The sequence below is a fragment of the Aulostomus chinensis genome, chromosome 6 (assembly GCF_037954235.1).
Source record: "Aulostomus chinensis isolate RoL2024-O1b breed Wild chromosome 6, RoL_Achi_v1.0, whole genome shotgun sequence".
Classification (NCBI taxonomy): domain Eukaryota; kingdom Metazoa; phylum Chordata; class Actinopteri; order Syngnathiformes; family Aulostomidae; genus Aulostomus; species Aulostomus chinensis.
Genome location: NC_141325.1, coordinates 16132980 through 16155928, shown reverse-complemented (window position 1 = coordinate 16155928; position 22949 = coordinate 16132980). Strand labels below are relative to the sequence as shown.

General features: G+C 43.4%; 1 protein-coding gene and 1 pseudogene across 3 annotated transcripts in view; one reads left to right on the top strand and one right to left on the bottom strand.

Annotated features, from left to right (window-relative positions):
* Window positions 1–2936: 2936 nt before the first annotated feature.
* cabp7a (calcium binding protein 7a) overlaps window positions 2937–22949 on the top strand; it is a 37429-nt gene continuing 17416 nt past the window's right edge. For all 3 annotated transcript variants that reach the window (XM_086206801.1, XM_086206802.1, XM_086206800.1), the window contains exon 1: window positions 2937–3760. In XM_086206801.1, the coding sequence (XP_086062927.1) occupies window positions 3652–3760 (109 nt within the window). In that variant the 5' untranslated portion in view covers window positions 2937–3651. The remainder of the gene's footprint in view (window positions 3761–22949) is intronic.
* Window positions 8983–9787, bottom strand: LOC147260289 (uncharacterized; annotated as a pseudogene).

Here is a 22949-nt window from a genome sequence, read left to right as displayed (position 1 = left end):
TGTCCTCGTTACAATTCCGTCTTGCGTAGCTTACAATGTGACGCTAGGGAAGGTAATGGCATGAGGATGAGGATTTCAGGTTTGTTAAACCCTCAGAATGATAGGTTTAAAATCTGTCAAGGCACTTTGTCAGAATAGCAAAAAGGTACGATCATGCCGCCAGGTTTATTTCAGTCTAACACTGAATTTTTTTTTTTCAAAGATCCAGATTGTAGAATTTTGGATGTATTAGGCAATATATCTTTAACAATGATTTCATTTATGTATGGTAAAGATTCATTGGGGCACATTCGTAATATAGTCTTACACTCAAAATTGCTCTTAAACGCGTTAAGACTTTCTGAGCCCTCAATTAAGTCTTACAGACAAGAAGCAAAGCCAGATGTTAAACTCTTTGTTCTTGTCATCTAAGGGCTGGGTTACCAGAGATGATAGGTTAGAAAAAGACATCTCCTTTTACATTTTGTACTTGTTAGTCAAGCTGGATAGATTTCAACACTCATAACTGGAAAACCCGAGAAGGCAAAAGATCTTCAAGTCAGGCAAGACAATGTTGATCTTGTCTTTATTTTGGACAGAAATGTGCACTTCGACGAATATCAACTCTTAACAGGATCCAGATGTTCTCCTTATGGAGTTACGGTATTTTTACACCACTCAGTCGATAAATACATAACTCACGCGTATTTTTGCGATTATTCTGTGACTTAAAGGACTTGAATATGCAAAAAAAAAATACATGTTATAGGTTAGGACCGAAACTTTTAATCTTGGAAAAGGTAGTTTATGAGCAGATGAGTACAGCGGGACCCCCTCGCCAGGCTGCTGCTGCAGGGCGATGCATGCTGAATGAGGAAAATTTAGGACTTAATGAAGGAAGTATTGGACTCTTGAATCCACAGCACAATCGTTTGGCTGTGTTGCTGAAGACATTAAAATCTCTCTGGCTCTTACATTCACTGTGTGTACACAAACACATTACGTCTACACGCAACCCAGTGGACCTCATAGCCAACCAGAGCAAAAATCATTAAACATTTTCAGTGACAAAAGAGTCCTGTGATGTGTTTGAGAATGAATTCTGCAAACACTGGACTGTTAAAGTGCTCTGACCTTTAAAGTTAGCACCTGTTGAGAAGGCTGTAGGTGGACTGTTTTTGCGGGGATAAATGAAGCGACATGTCACCCAAAGAAACAAAGTTGCTGGTGCCCTTTAGTGTCTAGCCGGCAGTTGCTGAACACCGCTGGCGCTGTCAGACTGACCAATGCTCTGTTGAACATTAGCAAATGCCAGCCAATGCTGTAAATGTTTCATGTGCAATGTTGTAACGGAGTACACGAGCAAATGTGGAAGTAAAGGATTTCACTACTTTTATTTTACCAAAATAAAAAAGGCGCTTATACCTGCAATTGGTCGATCTCAGGGCCTCTTTGGAGCCGTGCCCCAATGAGGGCAGACAGAAGACGGATGTGCTAGTAGAGCAACATGAAAATTCTGTTCATGGTAGGCAAAGCAAGTGACACAACATGCCTGATGCAAATGTGAGTGATAAGTACTTATGACACAGTCTGGTGAAAGACTGTAAGCATCGGCATCCTGTTAAGTTAGAAAATGGTGGGAAAGCTGATTGTGTCACCCTCAGTTGAGATAATGCACCTACTGTAGGACTGATGGTTGCATGTATGGACACCCGGAGTTGAGACTAAAACACCGACTGTTGCATATGACCTGAACTCTCCAAAAACAAACAAACAAACACGCACACACACCTGAGCTGGTGGCTTTAATGTCAAAACAATTTGTTGCAGTCAGGCTGATCCAGCGTGGGACCCTGAATACTGATGGACTGGTCACCAACAGCGGGTGACTTGCGAGTGAGGCATGACCCAAGTAGGCCCTTACACCTCTGAAAACCTTTGAGCAAATTTTCAAGGGAGATAAAACAACCGCAGAGACAGAGACATGCCACTTTTCCTGTAAACACAAGAAGGAAGTGGGAGTGTATACTATAGATGACATCACCCCAGATCTTCTCCTATTGGTTAAACGGACACTGTATCAATTAAGTTGCTGTTAAAACTGTCCTCAGTCTCCCCTTAACAGTGGATGCAGAACAACTCTCGTAGTTCACTTGTTTTTTTTTTTTTTTTTTTGCAGAACTCAATACTTTCGTGAAGGCCAAATAATTACAAATGACCCCGCTGCCAAACTTGAATGAATAACACGTGGCGGGCATTTGCTTATGGTTTGAACACAACGCTGATTAATGTGACCTCCACAAATCAAAATTACACAAGGAGCAATAAACCCAAAAAACAAAAGCTGCGGCTGGCCGGCACTGTGACTGGTCGTGATTGAAAACAACTCAAACTAAAGCAGAGCCACATTTCGGGGACTTTCCAAGCTCATGGTGATTAAAAAAAAAAAAAAAATCAGATGGCTCTATTCCTCTGCATCGTGTTTCTGCAGACTGCTTAGCCAAGCATATCAAATGAAAAGTGCAGCAGTTCAACTCCAAGGGTCACACACAGAAGCAGCATGATGACAAAGAAAAACCAGGGGGATTTGGTTTTATCATTTCTCTTTGTTTATGCATTACTCTATAAATGTGACTGTTGGAGTCCTCAGCAGCAACTGTAGAATACATATTACCTGCCTGTCAAATCTTATTAATATTCAAGCTCAAAGTATTGGGTTTTTGTTGTTGTTGTTGTTGTTTTTTTACATAGATGGGGCCTCAATCTCCCTGGCGGTTCAATCATAAAGTACATATAATGCCTGGTGTACTACATGGTCACCAATAACACTTTACAAGTGTAACGTTGGTGACTAACCTCAATGCACACAGTCACTGTAAATGAGCAAAGAGGGGGAGGAGTGGGTGGGTGGGTTTATCCATGGGGGATTTGCCTTCAGCCGTACTTGTGCAGATGTATGTATGGGAGAGACGGAGTGACGGGGGTGAGACGAGCGAGAGAAGGCACACATTCCTCAGAAAAAGATAAAAGACTGAAGATGGAACAACTGGATCGCAATAGGCTCTCTTCGCCCACCGGTTAAGAACGAGAAAGCGAGCGGACCTGTTGTCTTTTTTTACGCTCTCAAGAATTGAATTTTGAGTCTGTTTTGTCATCCACAGTCGTTTCTTTGGATTAAAGACGAAGCTGGCAGGATCTTGAGGAGTGCGTCAAGTGAGCGCACGTACATATCCAACAAGTGGATGTTTCTCGCACTCGGGACTAAAAATACAACCATTCTGTGGATTCATATGATTCACATCTCGTTTGCTCGGTTAAAAACGGAGAAATTTTCCCCAGAGCTTGTCGGGCTACGATGGAAACGTATGTGCGTATTCTGTCGCTCTGAGGTAGTTTTATATCTGAATCTGGGAATCTGTTTTTAAGCAAATATTAAAACAGCAATGAGGTAAGACACCCCCTTCATTTTTTTTCTGGTATAAATTAATTGACAGAAACAAGAAAGAAAAAAAATCAAGATTTTGGTGAACACGCTGCGGAATCCCACCTCACCCCTCTCCCCCACTCATCCATGGACTCCGCTCCCTCCCGTGATTATCGGGGGAAGTTGGGATCATCTCTGTAGACATTTCTGTATGACGAGGGCGCAGGTGGCAGTCAAAGGTCGCAGTCATGCCGATGCACCCAGTCACCTCCACGTTGATGTACCGGGGGATCTGCACCATCCCTGACATCCTCTCATACAGCGCCCCGGTGAATCTGCCGGAAGACGAAGTTGAAGGTGAGATGTTACCTGTTCCTCCAGATCTGAGGGAGCTCCAGAGCATCAAAGCAGATGTTTAAGTCTGTCGATACCCGTGTAGATTATGTGGCTTTGGTCAGCTCCGTTCAAACAGAAGCGCGGTCAGGACCTTGGACAGCGCTCTGAGAACCCGCATATGGACACGTGAAAGTAGGGATTTTTCTGCCTCAAACAGCGGGTTTTACTCGTGGTTTCACAATCCAGCCTCCTTTGATCTTGATATCCACTATCCACCTTCTTATCAAGGTTGCTCGAAGATCCGAGCACTTGATTCAGTTTCCTTTAATTGATTTAGAATATAGATTGAACCTTTACAGCATAAAGGGTTGGTCATATACCGTGTGTCTCGTTGAGTGCATCCTTCTGCTTTTTGATGAAAGAAATAATGATCTATTAGAGGCAGAATAGTGACTGGAGACATAATATGATAATCTCCCCAAGTGTGGCTTTCCAGATTGTCTGATGGATGTTTGATATTACCTCCATGTTCAATATTAAACAATCCAAAATAGAAAACCCCCCAAATAATAATAATAATAATAATAATAAAAAACCATCCAATAATTCTCTCACTTCTGAGCAGCAGCACTGCAGTGGCAGCAAATAGCAAAAAAAAAAAAAAAAAAAAAAAAAAAGAGTGACATCCACTATAGGAAACAATGCTGATACACCATCACTAGAATATTCAGTGACGTGAATCTGCGACATGTGCATCTCATCATGAAGAGGCCACTGGGTATTCAAGTCCCAAGTGTGTGTGTGTTTGTGTGTGTGTGTGTGTGTGTGATGACAATAACTTGTTCTCACATTTTCAATGAGGTCACGGTGCCTCTCTGTGTTCTAACATGGTGTAAGGTAGCTTTCCTTTTGATTTACATAACACTTTTCGGGGAAAATCAAAGCATATTTCTGGCCTAAAGCAGTTTTACACCATGTGTTGATTTAAGAAAGAACATTTCCATTGAGGCTGTAACTGTGAATTACAAACGAGCTGTATCTTGTTTGTGATGCAGAGAGATCCAAAATTAACTGTGAATCTTAATCAAAACTGACTGCAAAAAGACAAACACGAATTGCTTTCCACTCCTGCAAGATCCTTAATGACCGGATTCCTTTTAAACAAACAAACACAACCTGAAATATCCTGAAAATGCAAGAATGGGTAAACCTGCCTTTGTTTCCAGATTATTTTACCTTTTTTGTTCTGACACAACAAAGTGAAACTGCGATCCACGAGAAGTGTCAACGTATCAAAAATGATCTTTGTGTGATGTCATCCCCCATGATTATAACGTTGCATCACTCAGCAACTCGTTATCAAACATGAAGTGCAAAGAGACCTGGCATAACAGAAATATATTTTGCAGCAGCAGACAAAACCAAAAAAGATTCTATTTCGGTCTTTTTGTCGGCTCCCTGAAGAAGCTGTTGAGTTTGAGGAATCTCAGTATTCTTGTCACCCGCCCACTTAAATTTATCATCAGCTTAGGGTGTGATAAATAGACAACACTTCAGTTTGACTTTGTCTAATGATCCACTTGTAAACACTTATAGTGCAGTCACCCTGTCCCCCTCCCCCCAACACACACACACACACACACACACACACACACACACACACACACACACATGGCAATCACTTTTGGGTTCTAAGGCTCAAGTTGTAGTGTCAGTTTGACTGGAGAAGCAGAAGGATGCTTAGTGAGGAGAGTAGCAGTAGGAGAGCCCGGGCTAATGCAGAGTTAACAGAAGTGACAGAGCCTTTTTCAGCCGCTGTAGAGCATTAGTGATCTGTGTGAGGGTTGCCTTACAGCTTGTGAAAAAAGGCTGTGAAGGTGATGTCACTGGGGAGGTTGATTATTGTTGTCATCAGTGGTGTGACAGGATATCACTAAGATTTACAGTTTTTCCCGCCAGATATCACAAACTGATTAAAACAGCATGACGAGTTTGTTGATAAGTAGCTCGCAAACTTGATTTTCTATCAAGATTTATACCTTCAACTCTTGCTTTACCTCTTTTACTCCCAATTTTGGATCTTTTTTTGTTCGTCATATTTCCAGCACTTTGAATAACACAATGCATGGGGAAAACTGTGCTGCAAAACAGAGATGGGGAGTTGAGTGTGGGACTTGGACTTGCCTTTAAAGTGCTCTCAAATGAGTGTCTTGAGCTGAAGAACATGTTTTTTTCTTCTCTGTTGCATCACTTCTTTGTGACTTCAGAATGCAGAAAGGGCCAGTCATGGATATTTGGCTTGAAACTAATAGCAACTGATCAGTAATAAATGTCCAAAAACATCAGTTTCTAAACTCTCAAGATTCTCATCTGGTTTAAACCACATCTTTGTAAGTCCAGCCCCAGATCTGAGCTGAAAACAAACAAGCTCACAGTAGGGCTGAACTGGAAGAGTTATGGCTTGATTTTAGCTCAAATCAAAATGTCTGTTTATATTTTCATGGTCACATCGCACCATGTGGCAAACTAAATATAAGTGGCTGGCTCTTTCACCAAAAAACATCTTCAGAAGCTCAAGACTTCTGAGTATTTGCAAGGCAAAATAGACGTTTTTGAACCGTCACTTATTTGCACATCGAGGTTTGTCCTCAGAAGATTTGAAACTTTACTTGGACTCTGGCTTTGGGAATCATAAACAATCTTTATTTGACACATTGTGACATCAAGTAACTCGGGGATGTTATGAATGTCACTCCTGTCATGCGCATCCTTACACGTCTCTCTGTGGTTGCGTGGCCACTGAAATACAGCTGTAACACAACCATGGCGAGCAACAGCAGCACACCTGTGTCCCTTGTCATAACTTCTGGCAACAAATCTTCATTAAAATGCGAACAAAACAACAGCTATGAATATCAGGAACCTGAGAATGTGTCCAAATTTGGTCAGTCACTTGGAAAAGTTAATATTGAGGCTGGCAATCATACATTTACATTTAAGATTAGTACACTTTGAATCAACGATACCTTTTCTTGTGATTTAGAGAAATTAACTCAATGAGATTCGCTGAATATTCCTCTCCATTCCCGTGCCACCACCTGAAAGACAATTGACATGTGTGACAGACTTGAGAGCAGAGTTGGACTTGCAAGTGGGCGCGTATCGTGACACCACACTTTCTCACTGATCTTTTTGGGTTAGTAGAATCTATGATTGTATCACAGCTCATTCATTGTAGATGCTGCAAAGGTCGATCCGATCTCAACTCTAATATGCATTGAATAATTTCAAGTGCTTGTCAATCAGATTCTGACAGCAGTTAGGTTCCATAAATGACTTGTTGATGAGAAATGCACTGCTCGAGCGGCGGTATCTCTGTCTCATCAGTGTTATCATCTCTTGAGAGATGGACAAGAATTGGCTGGAAGTCTCAACTGTCACATACATCAGCTCAGTCATCAGGGAGATGGGGCTTTGTCACAAAAAGAAATTGCACATTAGAGAATATGTGTGTGAGTGTGTGTGTGTGTGTGAGTGCATCATGTATAGGGACATGTGGCTCAAGCACGATTGACACGCATAGCCAGTGACTTGATTTTCAATTACTGGTTTAGATACCACAGGGAATGGACCAATGCTGCCATATTTTTGCAGGCAAGATGTTTGTCAAAGCTATAATTGGAGCAGCCTGCTATTTTCTGATGCTCAATAAGCTTGTGAGTGTATAAAAAAAAAGGTGTGTGTGTGTGGGGGGGGGGGGGGGGGGTGGACAGTAATACAACCATAAATGCAATTGGACTTCATATTCTCAATTTCTCCTCCTACACAAGCAGGATGAGAAAAAAAAAGAAACAAAACAGTTGGTCATATTACATGAGCTCAATATAGTTTAAACCTCCTCCAACACACCACAAAAACACACACACACACACACACACACACACACACACACACACACACACACGCTCTCATTGTCAATATCACTGCAGGTGGAATTAAGTGGGTAGCCCATTTCCACACTGCCTGACAACAGCCCTATTGGAAGCAGCTTCAAAATAGTCCCACTGCTGAGCCCTAAGCATTTGTAACAGGTTCTAAAGTAAGAAGCATGTAAACACACACGTGGACGAAATAAAAGGATAAGGCAGAAACAAATGATAAATCTCTCCCACAAGTTATTTCATCACAGGACAAATGAAGCCGTTTTTTTTTCTGTGTAAAAATAAGGACAAGATCAGATTTACCAAAATATAAAGATACTGTTCTCCTTCAGTCTTTGTCACCTGTTCTTATGACAACAATTCACCCTTTGGCTGTTGCTTATACTTTTCTGATGGCTGCAATATTTTCCAGGCCTGTTCACCGGCCCTCTCTATAGAATGAGGCTTGAGTCCTGAATTCCCTAAAATAAGTTAGCATTTTTGATCACTCTGTTCCACTCATCTTACCATCAATGGGAATTCAGAATGGGTTTTCAGTTAAATGCCTGAAAATCATTATCTACTCACTCTCATGCTGATGGAAGGTCGGATGACGTTTTTTTTTTTTTTTTTTTTTTTAGTCCACAGAACTCTGCTGGAGTTTCACAGGAAAAGGTGTTGCTGTGAAAACTCTTGCTCTGGTTCTACTCGTACATTGTCGTGAAAGAACATTTGCTGTAATTTGGCACTACACAAACAAAATTGACTAGACTTAATTGCCCAGACAATCAAAGTGAATGGTGACCCAGTTTCAAACCTAAATACACAATAAAACCATTAAATCCCCCTTTGCGTCTCATCTGATATAATGAGTGTATCCCAAAGCCTTGACATAAGTTTCAGAAAAATGTTATGAATGTCCCCGTTCACTTTAGCCTGTTGTTCATTTATTTTTTTTTAGTGAGGTTCAAAATATGATGCCAGATATTTTAATGTTTTGTTCTTTGAGTAAAACCCACCAGCAAATACCAGATTCGGTTGCTAACGAGTGGCTAAATGAAGCCGTCGTGTGTGATGGTATGAAACCGGGGGTTGTAGTGGAGGACCCAAAAGCTTAAATCGGAGGCGGGTTGAAGGTGCAATAGAAAAGGATTTATTGAACAAGGTGGAAACTGTAAGGTGAACGGTTGTGAGGAGGGCCGGCGTGGTGTGGGCTTGTGGAGGCACTGCGAAGAGAGAAGAAAAGCAGAGAGCCGATGAACAAGTGGGCAACAGCAACATAAATACTTTAATGGCCAAGGCCAGAATACTCCAAGAAGGAGATCAAGCTTGCTTAGCGTAATTTGTAAGAAGCTCCTTAGAGGGCCAACAAACCACAGAAGACGTGGAATCCACTGGCAAGGGTGAAGCCTCCACGAGCTGGTTTTGTAGGTAGGTGATGAAGTGATTCCTCTCAGGTGTGCAGCTACAGGAGCCACGCCCACTCCTCATGCAGCAGAAGGAGCAGGAAGGCAGGGAGTTTATGGGGAGGAATCCCCACAGTACCCCCCCTCGACGGACGTCTCCCGACATCTGCCCAGGCTTGGTAGGGTGTAACCTGTAGAAGTCACTGAGGAGGGACTCGTCCAGGATGAGCTTACAGGAAACCCAGGAGCGTTCCTCTGGACCATAACCCTCCCAGTCGACCAGGTATTGGAATCCCCACCCTCTATGCCTGACATCCAGAATTCTGGAGACGGAGAAGGCTGGGTGGTCATCGATTAGAAGGGGGGGTAAAGGGGGCTCGGCCGGAGGGCTGAGCTCACTGGTGGCAACTGGCTTCAGGAGAGACACATGGAAGGTGGGGTGGATCCTGAGAGAAGCTGGCAACCTCAGCCTTACTGCTGTGGGATTGATGATCTTCTCCACAGGGAAAGGACCGACGTACCGAGGGGCCAGCTTATTCGACTCCACCTGCAGGGGAAGGTCATGGGACGAGCCACACCATCTGTCCTGGCTTGTAATTTGGAGCTGTAGAGTGATGTTTGTCTGCCAGACGCTTGTTTCATTCAGCAGATCGTGTGAGGGCCGCCCTAACATTCCTCCAGACCTCCTTGATGCGCTGAAGGTGTTCCTTAACTGATGGCACAGCTATATCAGCCTCCTGATCTGGGAAAAGGAGGGGCTGATAGCCGTAACAGGCCATAAATGGGGACATACCTGTGGCCAAACATGAAAGGGAGTTGTGGGCATACTCAATCCAAGGTAGGTGTTCACTCCAGGAAGCAGGATGATGAGCCGCCACACAGTGGAGAGCACTCTCCAAGTCCTGGTTTGCTCGCTCCGTTTGGCCGTTGGTCTGGGGATGGAAGCCAGATGACAGGCTGGCTGCAGTGCCCACTGCTTTGCAGAACTCCTTCCAGACTCGTGATGAGAACTGGGGACCACGATCTGAAACGATGTCACTGGGAATGCCATGAAGTTTAAAAACGTGCGACACCAGTAGGTTAGCCGTTTCCAGAGCAGAGGGTAGCTTAGTCAGGGGAACATAATGGACCATCTTAGAGAATCGGGCAACAACTGTTAGTATGACTGAGTTACCTTGCGAGGGGGGGAGACCAGTGATGAAGTCTGCAGCGATATGAGACCAAGGGCGGTTAGGGATGGGCAAGGGGCGCAGCAAACCAGCAGGGGACTTGTGGGAAGCCTTCCCTCTGGCACAAACTGAGCAGGCAGCCACAAACTCACGAGTGTCCCGGGCCATGTTGGGCCACCAAAAGTTCTGCTGGAGGAAATGGAGAGTCCTATTCGCTCCAGGGTGACACGTGAGCTTCGATGAGTGACCCCACTGTAGAACCTGAGAGCGGGTGGACTCAGGCACATAAAGCCGGTTAGGAGGCCCCGAACCTGGATCAGGCTGCTCCTTTTGGGCCTCTTTAACCGCTCTCTCAACCTCCCATCTTGCCGCTCCAAGGATACAAGAGGGGGGGACAATAGGTGCTGGCTCTGTGCACTCCGAGGGGGAAGAAAATACCCTGGAGAGGGCATCTGGTTTTGTGTTCTTGGATCCGGGACGGTGAGAAAGGGTGAAATTGAACCGGCTGAGAAAGAGAGCCCACCTAGCCTGGCGGGGTGGTAATCGTCTCGCTGAACGGAGATAAGAAAGGTTCTTATGGTCAGTCCAAATGAGGAAGGGGACTTCAGATCCTTCGAGCCAGTGCCTCCACTCTTGAAGAGCCCACACCGCGGCCAGCAGCTCCCAGTTGCCCACGTCGTAGTTCTTCTCAGCTTGAGAAAGACGGTGGGAAAAGAAGGCGCAGAGATGCAGCTTTTGGGTCTGGGGGCTGCGTTGGGACAGGACGGCTCCCACTCCTGTCTCAGAAGCATCCACCTCCACCACGAACTGCAAGGAGGGGTTAGGGTGTAGGAGGACAGGCGCCTTGGTGAACAGCTCCTTCAGTTTGCCGAAGGCGTCGTCTGCCTCCTTGGTCCAGACAAAGGGTGTGTTGATGGAGGTGAGACTATTGAGAGGGGAGGCCACTTTGCTGTAGTCCCTGATGAACCACCGATAGAAATTGGCAAAGCCCAGGAAGCGTTGAAGCTCCTTTCAGGATGTGGGGGTGGGCCACTCAGCCACGGCCTGAATCTTCCCAGGGTCAGGGCGAAGTTGGCCAGCCTCAATGATGTAGCCAAGGAAGCTTACCGAGGGGGAATGGAAGTCGCACTTCTCTGGCTTAACGAAAAGGCGATTCTCCATAAGGCGCTGAAGGACCAGGCGAACATGTTGTTCATGTTCCTTGCGGGTGCGGGAAAAAATGAGAATGTCATCCAGGTAAACAGACAAACCTGTGCAGCATGTCTCTCAGGATATTATTCATGAGGCTCTGGAAGACAGCTGGGGCATTAGTGAGCCCAAATGGCATTACTAAGTACTCAAAGTGCCCCAGGGGTGTGTTGAAGGCCGTCTTCCACTCGTCTCCCTCCCGAATTCTGATGAGGTGGTATGCGTCGCGGAGGTCCAACTTAGTGAAAACCTGTGCATGGCAGAGTGGTTCAAACGAGGGATCAATTCATGGAAGTGGGGACTTGTCCTTGATGGTGATCTCGTTGAGACCACGGAAATCAATGCATGGCCTGAGAGAGTTGTCCTTCTTAACAAAAAAGAATCCCGCACCAACAGGGGATGACGAGGGACGGATCAGGCCAGCGGCGAGGGACTCCTTTAAATAAGTCTCCATCCCCTCCTTCTCAGGACGTGACAGGTTGTACAGACGACTGGAGGGAAGAGGAGCACCCGCGAGGAGATTGATGGCACAATCATAGGGTCGGTGGGGGGGTAGGGAGCGTGCCAAGTCTTTACTGAACACAGGAGCAAGGTCATGATAGGTTTGAGGGACATTGGATAAGTCAGGAGAAGTTGGGATGATGCTAGAGGGCCTGGAGCTGGGAATGGCTGACTGAAGACATAGAATGACAACTCGTGCTCCAGTTTATAATGGTGGAATTAGACCAGTTTATGTGGGGATTGTGCTGTCTTAGGCAGGGGAGACCAAGGACCAGAGGGGAATGAGGTGAGGGAATTACAAAAAAAAAATGAATTTGTTCACGGTGATTACCAGAAAGGATAAGTGTAAGGGGTATGGTTTGGTGTGTGACCAGGGAAATGAGACGTCCATCAAGAGCATTAACTCTCTTGGGGTGTGGCAATGGCTCTAGGGGGATATTGTGTTCCTTGATGAAACCGTGAACAAAATTATCATTTTCCCCAGAGTCCAAAACAACCTGAGCCTGAGCAGTGTCTTGGGTCCATAAAAGGGTGGATGGGAATGAGATTGTTGATGGAGAGTTACCGGAAGAAGAGGTCTGATCACCACTAAACTCTCCTCTAGTGATGAGTCCGCTCTTTTGGCGAATGAGCACATGTTGGACAGGGGTTGTCTCCTCTCTTATCGTTGCGTCGCGGTCTCTCCTTGGAACTCAGCTGAGTCTTTCCGAGCTGCATGGGTTCCTCCGAGACAGCAGAGGGCATCCGAGGAAAGGGAGAGGATGGGGCAGAATGAAGCCTCTCGGGGGAGTGAAACCGGCCAGCAGAGGGAGCCCTCCTGCCATGACTCGCTGCTCTCTCTCTGGCCCTCTCTCCTAACCTATTATCTAGCCTAATGCTTAGTGATATTAGATCCTCGAGAGAAGTAGGTTCATCCTGAGTTGCCAATTCATCTTTCAGACTCTCAGACAGTCCCTTCAGAAAGATGGCCTTGAGAGCCTGGTTATCCCACCCACACTCATAGGCTAGAATCAGGAACTGTACTGAATATGAGGCTACCGTTTGTGAACCCTGATTGAAGGACTACAAATGTTTCGCAGCCTCCTGCCCCTGAACGGGGTGGTCAAACACCTTGCGAAAATGGGACTTAAATTGAGAAAAAGAACTCAACACAGGTGAGCCCCCCCCCCCCCCAAAGAGCAGTGGCCCATTTAGCTGCATTACCCCTGAGCAGATTGACCATATACACTATTTTTGCCTCATCAGACGAATAACTGGAGGGCTGTAGCCTAAAAACTAACTCGCAGTTAAAGAGGAATCGCCCACAGGACCCGAAATCCCCAGTGTAAGGCTCTGGTGGAGACACAAAAGGTTCTCTACACGGTTGGGGGGTATGAGAGAAAGAAGCAGGATCTGAGGCAGCAGGAGTACTCACAGGGGAAGCTGAAGGGAGCTGTAGTGAAAGTTCACTGAGCCGAGTGTGGCGTTGAACCACCTGACGAGAGAGTTCATCCAGGGAGCCGGCTACGCTATGTAGCATGCCTTCGTGCTGTCCCGAAAGGGCTCCTTGGTTGGAGATGGCCTCTGACATCCAGTCCGATTTCGCTGGATCCATTTCGTTGGGCCAGTGGATTACTGTGATGGTATGAAACTGGGGGTTGTAGTGGAGGACCAAAAAGCTTAAATCGGAGGCGGGTTGAAGGTGCAATAGAAAAGGATTTATTGAACAAGGTGGAAACTGTAAGGTGAACGGTTGTGAGGAGGGCCGGCGTGGTGTGGGCTCGTGGAGGCACTGCGAAGAGAGAAGAAAAGCAGAGAGCTGATGAACAAGTGGGCAACAGCAACATAAATACTTTAATGGCCTAGGCCAGAATACTCCAAGAAAGTATCCAAGATCAAGCTTGTGTAGCGTGATTTGTAAGAAGCGCCTTACAGGGCCAACAAACCACAGAAGACGTGGAATCCACTGGCAAGGCTGAAGCCTCCACGAGCCAGTTTTGTAGGTAGGTGATGAAGTGATTCCTCTCAGGTGTGCAGCTACCGGAGCCACGCCCACTCCTCATGCAGCAGAAGGAGCAGGAAGGCAGGGAGTTTATGGGGGAGGAATCCCCACAGTCGTGGACATGAAAAGTCATCACACTCGACAAAGAAACCAGACGTCATGGATCTGCAGTGTGGTTTGTTCGCTGGTTTTGTACTTTTAACTTAGATTCACACCTGAAAAAAAATCATATAAGTGTTGTTCATTTGTGAAGATAAGCAAAATAAAATGTGCATCCTTTTATTATTTGTTTGCCACATAGCACTTTAGAAAAGCCGTTGTAGAAATTCCACCGGCTTTTTGTTGAGGAAATCTGTGACGATGGTAACGTCTTGGTTGACCCACAAAAATACTCCATTGCCTGTCCTGTTGCCTCCCGACCTTCTGAGACCAACCTCAAAAATATCCCGTGCAACAGGCAGACCTCCAAACCGTATTATTGGTGGATCTGAAGGTGGATTGGAAATATGATGAAAGGTGCATCGTGCACATAAGAATCAGTTTAGCATATTAATTGTTTTCTGGGAGCTTATAATGTCATTTTTCAAAAAGGTCCTGGTCATCCCTGCATAGCCTATGTTTTCATTTGGGTGAGATTAGTGTTGCAGGATTATATTAAATATGCTAATGCATCCATACTAATGAATCAGTGCATTTTAACTATGTAGATAATGGATTTTTATACGAAATGTATCATAGTTGTAATTGTGGAAGTGTGAAATGTAATTAGTGTACTTTTATGTGCTAAATGGGAACAACTTCAAGTAGAATACGTTATTCTCGATGAGGGAAGTTTTTGTGCTGTAAGTGTTTCATTTTCAGTGCAGTGATACAAGGTAAATGATTGCATTTAGAACACATCCCTGTTCTTAACCAGCACTCAAAGTGCTTTGCAATGTTGCTTTGTTCACGAACAGATTGAAAGGCTGACAACGAGGGCTGCGGCAAGTTTGATTTGGAAAACGGGGAGACGTATTCGCCAGAGATTCTGGAAAATAAAGGATTTTCGTTGCATTTTGTGAAATTAGGCTCAGCGAGCGTGTTCAGGAAGGGCAGAGATTAGAGCTTCCACAGGCTGTGATTGCTATTTGTGCGCCCACGTTTGACGACTCAAATGCTGAAAATATACATTTAATACTTTATTCGGTCAGGGGTCCATGAGTGGCGTCACATAAGTGCTATTTTCAAGCAAGACGTGTGAATTCTACTTTTAGAAATGTGTTGAAATCTGTCAGTGCTCTGTCATTTTATAATTCTCTTTTACGTGTAGATTTTGTCACCTTCTTTTGGAAACGTCTATCGAATGCTCTCATAGGAATCATGAATCTACAACACACCCTGCTCTTACTTTCCAGCCGTAATAAATGGGCATTTATCTTGAACAGGAATTTTAAAGGTGTAGGCGGAATAAGTGGAAAATCCATCGATCCGTAGACAAAAATGACAATATCCACCCAAACACTCGCTCCAAATCTTTTTTTACCCCTCACTTTCTGTGTGTTTGGTTTAAGCATGAGAGACAAAAGACAAAAAAAAAACAAAAAACAAAACAAAACATGAAAGCATGTCAAGCAAGTCAAACCTGTCTCACAGCCCCAGCGGGGGGCTCGTCTCTCAAGGAGCATTTTAAAACCACTGAGTAACTGTCTGCAGTATAATCAAAATCAACCTACAACAAAGTTATCTCTCCATTTGCTCATGCTTGTGGCAGAGTGAGGGGGCTTTCCTCAGCTCCAGATCAAACAGGAATTGGGCTGTCAGCCCTCCAGAGGCAGGAAGATGAGGAATTGGAAACAGGAAGTGCTCAGAATAATCATACAAAAGATACCCAGGGCTTAGAGAAAGATCTGTAGTAACTGTGTTTACCTTCGCTCAGTTACTTTGTGGTGTAGCTGTGGGAAGACTCATTTTTGTAATTATCGTTTGCTATGGCTTTGCTCGATATGTGTTAATGAAAGGGAGATTCCAGAGTTTTTTTTATATACAGTATATGAACAATCTCTATCTCCACCAGAAACTTAAAGGTCTGATGGTAAACAGTTTTTAAAAGTCCATGTTTGTACTCCTTTCCTTTACATTGCCATTTTGGATTGAAGCAGAAAAGAATCAAATCAGTGTCTGCTGAGGGGCACATTCCTTATTTTTAGTTGGATCGATTCGGGGCGGGGGGGGGGGGATTGATTTTCAGGGTTTTAATATCTGATAAAAGTATAACTTAACGGGACCAATGCTGAACTTCCAAATAAAAAGCAGCAAGCAAAACAGCATCAGCTTCCCATATTTAGATGATGAAATGTAGAGCTCTTGGCTTGTAGTCACTAATTTCTCATAAATATGCATTTTAGAATATTCTCTTAGCATAATACTGCAATTTGTTTTTGAAAGTGAAATGTACCATTTTGCGATTGGGGCTTCTTTTTCAACTTTTTTTTTTTTAAAGTCATTCCCTTGGCAGACATTTGGGGACTGTGCAAATCACTGACTGACAGTTTCTGACAACACTGACACCACTGTGTTCCTAATGGCGTGAACTGCTTGTGAGACGATCTTGATGTTTCGTCTCGACTCCCACTGTAGCTGCGGCAGAAAACATTGACTCATTCCCTCGCCCTGAGGTGGAGGGCTGACTTCTATTCCTTTGGAAATACTTACATGAATACAAATGAAGATATTTAAAGACGTTGACATCTGCTTGGCAAGACAGAAATTATGCACATAACGTATTACTGGTGCAGAATCGGAGGTGTTGTGAGGATCCAAGAGGTCAACTGAGAGTATTTAAAATGCGCTGCTTTAAAACCAAATGACAAATAACGGTGGCATGGATATGCTGGCTAATTTTTACGTGAATGGAAAATAATCTAAACAGTTTCCCATTCCTGTTCACTCTCAGCTATTGATTGCTATTACTCAGCCAAGAATTAGTTCAATTATTGTTCTCTTACAGGGAAAAAAAAAATCATTGTATTTCTAAATTGGATTCTCGAAACGGTGAGTTTCTGCTTTCATACCCTGGAAAAAAAAAGGGAAGTGTTCTCTGCCTGAAACAATATTGAAACAAAAATGAAGACAGAAATGATTCAAACCATACATAATGTGTTGTCCTACTGCAGACGCCATTACATTTCCATTTTTTTTAGCTTTCAAATGCTTCTGACATTGTAACATCAGTTTATAGCCCAGACGGCTTTTGTTAATGATTAACAAAGAAGAAAGACATGCAGTATCAACAGCATTGACTGCAGTAATTGTTCATTTTATTGTGAAGTTAAAGCTCCGAGCGCTATTCAGATTTTATTCTGTGGGAATTTGACTTTGGTGGTGTTTGACTTTGTGACTTCTGATGCAGGATGGTGTGATTTAATGGTTACATCAGAGCGTAGACAAGGTGGTGAACCTGCAAGTGAAATATCTGAAAAGCCTGAGGATTAAAAAAAAAAAAAAGTACGGAATCAAGACAGAAAGATTAACTTCATCTCTTTCAGAAAAGGACAAAGTTCACAAAGTTGCAGATGTGCGTCAGCGGGGACCCCCCCCCCCCCCCCCCCACACACACACACTTATCTCAAATCAGGCAAAGAATGATAAAACTCACTCCTTAGCCGTCATTCGCCTCAGTCCTCTATTGTTTCATGATGGTCTTATAACAGCCCGTTACAGAAGCGGGCAGGCATGGATTTCATAATAACTTTCTGGTCTCAGGATCACCTGCCTGGATGACACGTGGGGGGGTGACAAAGCTCTACTTGACATAGGTGGAGATAAAGGAGTGAAAAGAAATGAAATGAGCTGTTTCTCAGGGTGAAGTGACCCTTTGACGTAACCGGTGAGCCACTGGTCTTGCCGTGATTATGAGGTGTAAAAATAATAATCTGTAAAATATGAGTTGTGGATATATAATGTATGTATGAATGTGGATATATCATTTTTTCAAGACGAATAGTGTTCAGGGCACCTGTGAGACTGCTTTTTGCTCTCATCAAAAGATAAATGAGACTAGAAAACTGTATTCATTTGTGTTTATCACGAGGTAACCAATACTCTATATTTTGCAGCAGAGAACCAGTTGAAAATTATACTTGCTCCTCTTCAGACACTTTGGAGAAAGTGACTGCACTGAAAGCCTATTGACATCAATTATTTGGAACATAACATTCTCGCATGTTTCAAACTGTCTCAAGATATTGACCAGAATCTCAAAAGACTCTTGGCTTGTTGAATGTCCAAATACAGCTCAAAACATTACGTGTTTCAGTTTGTGTTCAGCAGCTTCTTCAGATGATGACTATTGCTCTGATAAATTAACAAATGGCAGTGAATTCTGGCTTCTGGCTCTTGGCAGTAAATTGGTGTAGGCAACACCTTCTTCCCCTGTAACCTTAAGAGCAATTCTTCTTTTGGGAACCTCTTTTCTTGACGATGCTCCTTCCCCTCCTTCCTATTCAGTGTTCTTATTCTTATCCAGTGTTTGCCTTGAGCACTTTGAGAAAAATGTAACATTTACTGTGAATTTTGGAGCGACTGTGGACAGCATGCTAGCAGCTGTCTCTGCTGTGCTTTATTTGCATATTTCATGTGAGAGGACGTCAAACCGTCTCACCTCAGGCTAATCAAGTAGCATTTCTATCAATCTGTTAAGAAATGCATTTCTTTGCATTGAATGCAAGGGTGCATAATCCCTTTATGATACCATATCGCACCAGACATACTGAACATCTCATCTCCACGCTGCTTTAAGTGCAAACAATGCCTTACCACTGTTTCTGTCAGCTATTTGTTCTTAGCAGGAATCTGGCTAAACCATTTACCACAGGTAGAGATGCGGCAGTGCATCGTTACTATTAAAATGGCCACCTCAGTGGGTGTTACAGCCTCGTGTAAGAACATGAACGAGCAAGATGTTTTCCAAGTTGCATCTACTTTAGTCGGGTATCGATCTAAAACGGCGTTAACATGCCACAGTCGAATGTATTCTCCATTAATAAGCTGCAGAATCGGTTATGACATCTTACCTTAGCCAACTGAATTTTGATGGAAACCATGCGGTGCAGATTAGCGGGGGAATATTATAAAGTGCTGTGATTACGGCTGTCGGGTAGGTCAGCGTTAAGCCATTTATTTCTATTGTGATCGATTGCCATGACAGAGTGGATCCAGCAGACTTTATTACCTATGAAATGAACTGTGATGAGTTCTGGAAGGTGAAGTGCTTTTTTCTCCTGGGTAATATTTTCTCACATTGATGAACAATATACTGCAAATTCTGCTTCAGGCAATCACCTAATGCAGAACTAGACAAATAGCAGCCGTTAAAAAAAAAAGAAGGAGAAGAAAAAAGAAGGCGTACTGTTAATGTGGTGTTAATGCACAGTGGAGGCTTTTGATTGCTAACATTTGACCTTTGAGGCGCTTTTCACTGTTTTTTTTTCATCCTGTGGATATTGTCTCAGTTGGGTATCAGCTTTGATGATGAAAATTTGCAACTTCGGTTGAAAACACAAGAGCAAGGAGCGAGAGAAAGACAGGCACACAAAAAAGGCAGATCAATGATTCTCTTTGTCTGCAGGAAAAGGAGACAAGCAGGGGTTAAAATTTGGCGGTCTTTCACTAACTTCAATAATTTGAGGTCAAATGGGGTTTGAGACGTTGGCTGGGGGGGGGGGGGGGGTTCTTATCAAGGATAAAGTACCTTTATGACTTTCCAACTTTCCCCTGCAGTATCCCTGCGGTCATGATAGCGTTGCATGAACAGTGTTAAGTCACTTCAAATTTCATAATGGAAGCAGGAGTTTTTTTTATCTAAAACGGAGATGGGATATTTCCTTAAGACACAGACAACTTAGAGTCAGCCAATACCCCTTTTGAATACTCCAGAGCCTTGTTAGAAGCCTGTTATGGTAATATTCAAATCTTCCGGGTGCCCGAGTCGGCCCATATCCAGCTAAAGATGGATTAAGGTTGCTATGGGTGTTTAAAAATAGTCGCCTGAGGTTCACACACAAGGCAAAGCGGTGTTTTTCTCACACTGATAAGGTCTTACATAAAGTGTGGGTGTGCTGCAATTACCCATCTAAAGCCAATGCAGGTCTGACTGGAGCGTGGAAAAAAAAAAAAAAGGCCATGGATTACATTTACGGACACTTCACAGCTCCTGACGTTAGCTTGTTGAGCTCAAATTGAGCCGTGTGTAATTAACTTAAGTTTTCACTGATGCTAAATTTAGACAGAAAAGGGGTAAAGCTTTGCCCTGCAGGCATACTTCAAAAATACCAGTAAATATTTCCTTTATGACGTGTTTCTGTTGTTTGAGGATGAGGAGAGGAGAGCTCATTTTACACAATTTTAATGTTTTTCACGCATTCTTTCGAAAGTCGTAGCTTTTCTGCATGCTCATGTTACAACAGCTCCATAGACATGAGGCAGGAAGTTGATGTCACTGTATGAATCAGCTCCATTTCTAAGTGAATCCTGGCTCTGTCGTTTGCTGCATATAGATTTCAGATTGTTCAGGGTGTGTGTGTGTGTGTGTGTGTGTGTGTGCGCTGCAGCACTTCATTGATATTATGTACAGTGAGAGCAGTGCAACGGGAGTACGCTGCACCTCTTACTTGCGAGAGTTCAGCCTTTAGATGCTTGGTTCTCACAGCGCCTGATCTTAACTTTTTATCCTCTGTGAGATCATACCACAGGGGACCGCATGGAATTGAATGTTAAAAGGCCAGCGAGTATACCGCTCCACATCATAGCAAATAAAAGATGCTTTCAACAAAAATATTCCCACCTCCCTGGTGGAGCAGACGTCCCAGAGACCAAGGAGATGATGCACTATCAACACCCTCGAAAACAAAAATAAAAAAATACAAATCTTAATAAGGAAAAGAGTGTTACTGAACCTGAAAGTGAGAGTTGCTATAATTTAATTCGGTTGGAGGCAGTAAAAGTTGCTGCAGTGGCAGAGGAAGTACGGGACAGACAGGTCAGTTCTGATGAGGGGAAATTTGATTTTAACAAACATGAAAAATGACTCGGCTCTCAGCGCTGCTTCGGAATTCCTGAAAGTTATGAAGGAGAATGAAGCCGCTCCAGAAATTTTAAGTAGTTCTTTGGGAAGGGAAACTATAGATTTTTCAGTTTTGAGGACCAAAACATGTTAAGCACTGCCATGTTCTGTCATTCAAGTAATTTCAAAAAAAAAAAAAAAAATCATTTGAAAGATGGAAACATTTTTTTGTAATTTAGAAATTACTGGCTCAAACCATGACATACAATCCTAGTTACTGAAAAAACATTTTTTTACTTAAAGATACAGACCATGTCAATGGCATAAGAATGACCATTGTGATAAATATGGAAACAAAAATACAAACAACAAAAACCCATTGGATTACATTGTGTTGGCAGCATGTTAGGAATACATGCCTGCATCACGGACACAAAACCAACCAAAAACCCCGGTTCAACAGCGCAGTGCTATCACTTCTTTCAACATGGAACCGATGTTCCTTTCTTTTTGTGTTAAGATGGAAATAAATTTTTTTGAAAATGCAGTCAAAATGGTGCATGATCAAATTGTATGGAAAGAGATGTTAGCATCCACTTATAGCACATCTAGCTGCGAGATTTTAGAGTGAGAGTTGTACGATGACCACAATAGCAAACAATTATTTCTCCTTTCCATTGTGCTATCAGACAATTATAATAACAACCTGAGCCCATCAGTGTGGAGAGAGAAAGAAAGAAATATGCACTTTTAGTTAGCGTCATTTGACGTCAGCCAGTTTTAAGCTCCAGATTGAAGCAATTTCAAAAATATTTATTGTCATCATTCATCCATCAAAATAGTGTCAGGGCTGGAAAAAACACAACTACCTCTTTAATATTGTGTTGCAGTTTTGAAAAATTAAATGACAACAGCTTCCACTCATCCATCCATCCATCCATCCATCCATCCATCCATCCATCCATCCATCCATCTCACACTCACCACACTAATTTAGAGCCTCCAATTAAACTGACTTTCAGGTTTTACCCCTGTCGACCAGCAGGTTCAGGATCCCAGCTGTGAGGCGACCGTGCCAACCACCGCAACACTCGCCAACCCTGAAATGAAATTCTCTGTTGGAAAATTATCTTTTGTGGTGTGTCAATACAGATATGTTTCGGCCCCTAAAAGTACCACTTTAAAGTTAACAGCACATTATGATTTGGGTTTTGAAATGCGGTGTTATAAACAGGACTGAACCAACCGTCTTATTCTACTGTGTAATGCAGAGTTAAGAGGTTGAGGTAATTTCTCGTATTTTCCCTGAGATGCAGCTGCATTTATCAAGCAATTATCCCAAGCAGCTTTCATCTCCAGCATCTCACATGAAATAGAACACAAATTTATTGTCCACTGTGGCGGAAAATCTTTGCCCATTGGGTGGCGAAAACATAAAAAGACACACAAACACACACATACACACAAAGACACACACACACAAAGACACAGTGCTCATCAATGCTTACAGTAAGAACACTGATTATTATAATGCAGCCCACAAGATTTAGGGGAAATCTTCTTGTGGAAAAAAAAAGACTTTGTTCTGTGTTTTCTGTTGCCAAAGACACCCTGTATTGTCTGCCAGAGTTGAACCAGCTAAGAATGTGTGTCAGATTTACCCACAACCCTCCTCCTCCTCCTTTTCTGCCCCCAAAGAGCGGATCTTAAAGTCCAATTTTTTTTTTGTAGTGACTGTTCAGGTTACCTTACCTGATTTTTCAAATGACTGTGCACTTGAAAACAATTTAAATGTCTAAGCTTCCCTGAAGTCATTCTGGAAACAAACAAAAGAATGTCTTCATCTTGACTTATTTTACAGAAATTTAAATACAATATCTTTTAGCTGTCGGCTGCTGGTTAGACAAAGAGAATGCGAAGCACCACCTAGTCCTCTGTAACCGTGTTTCCACGGAGGCAGTTCTGGGGCTCGATTGGAGCCAGTGCCTTGTTGTTTTCACAGCTTT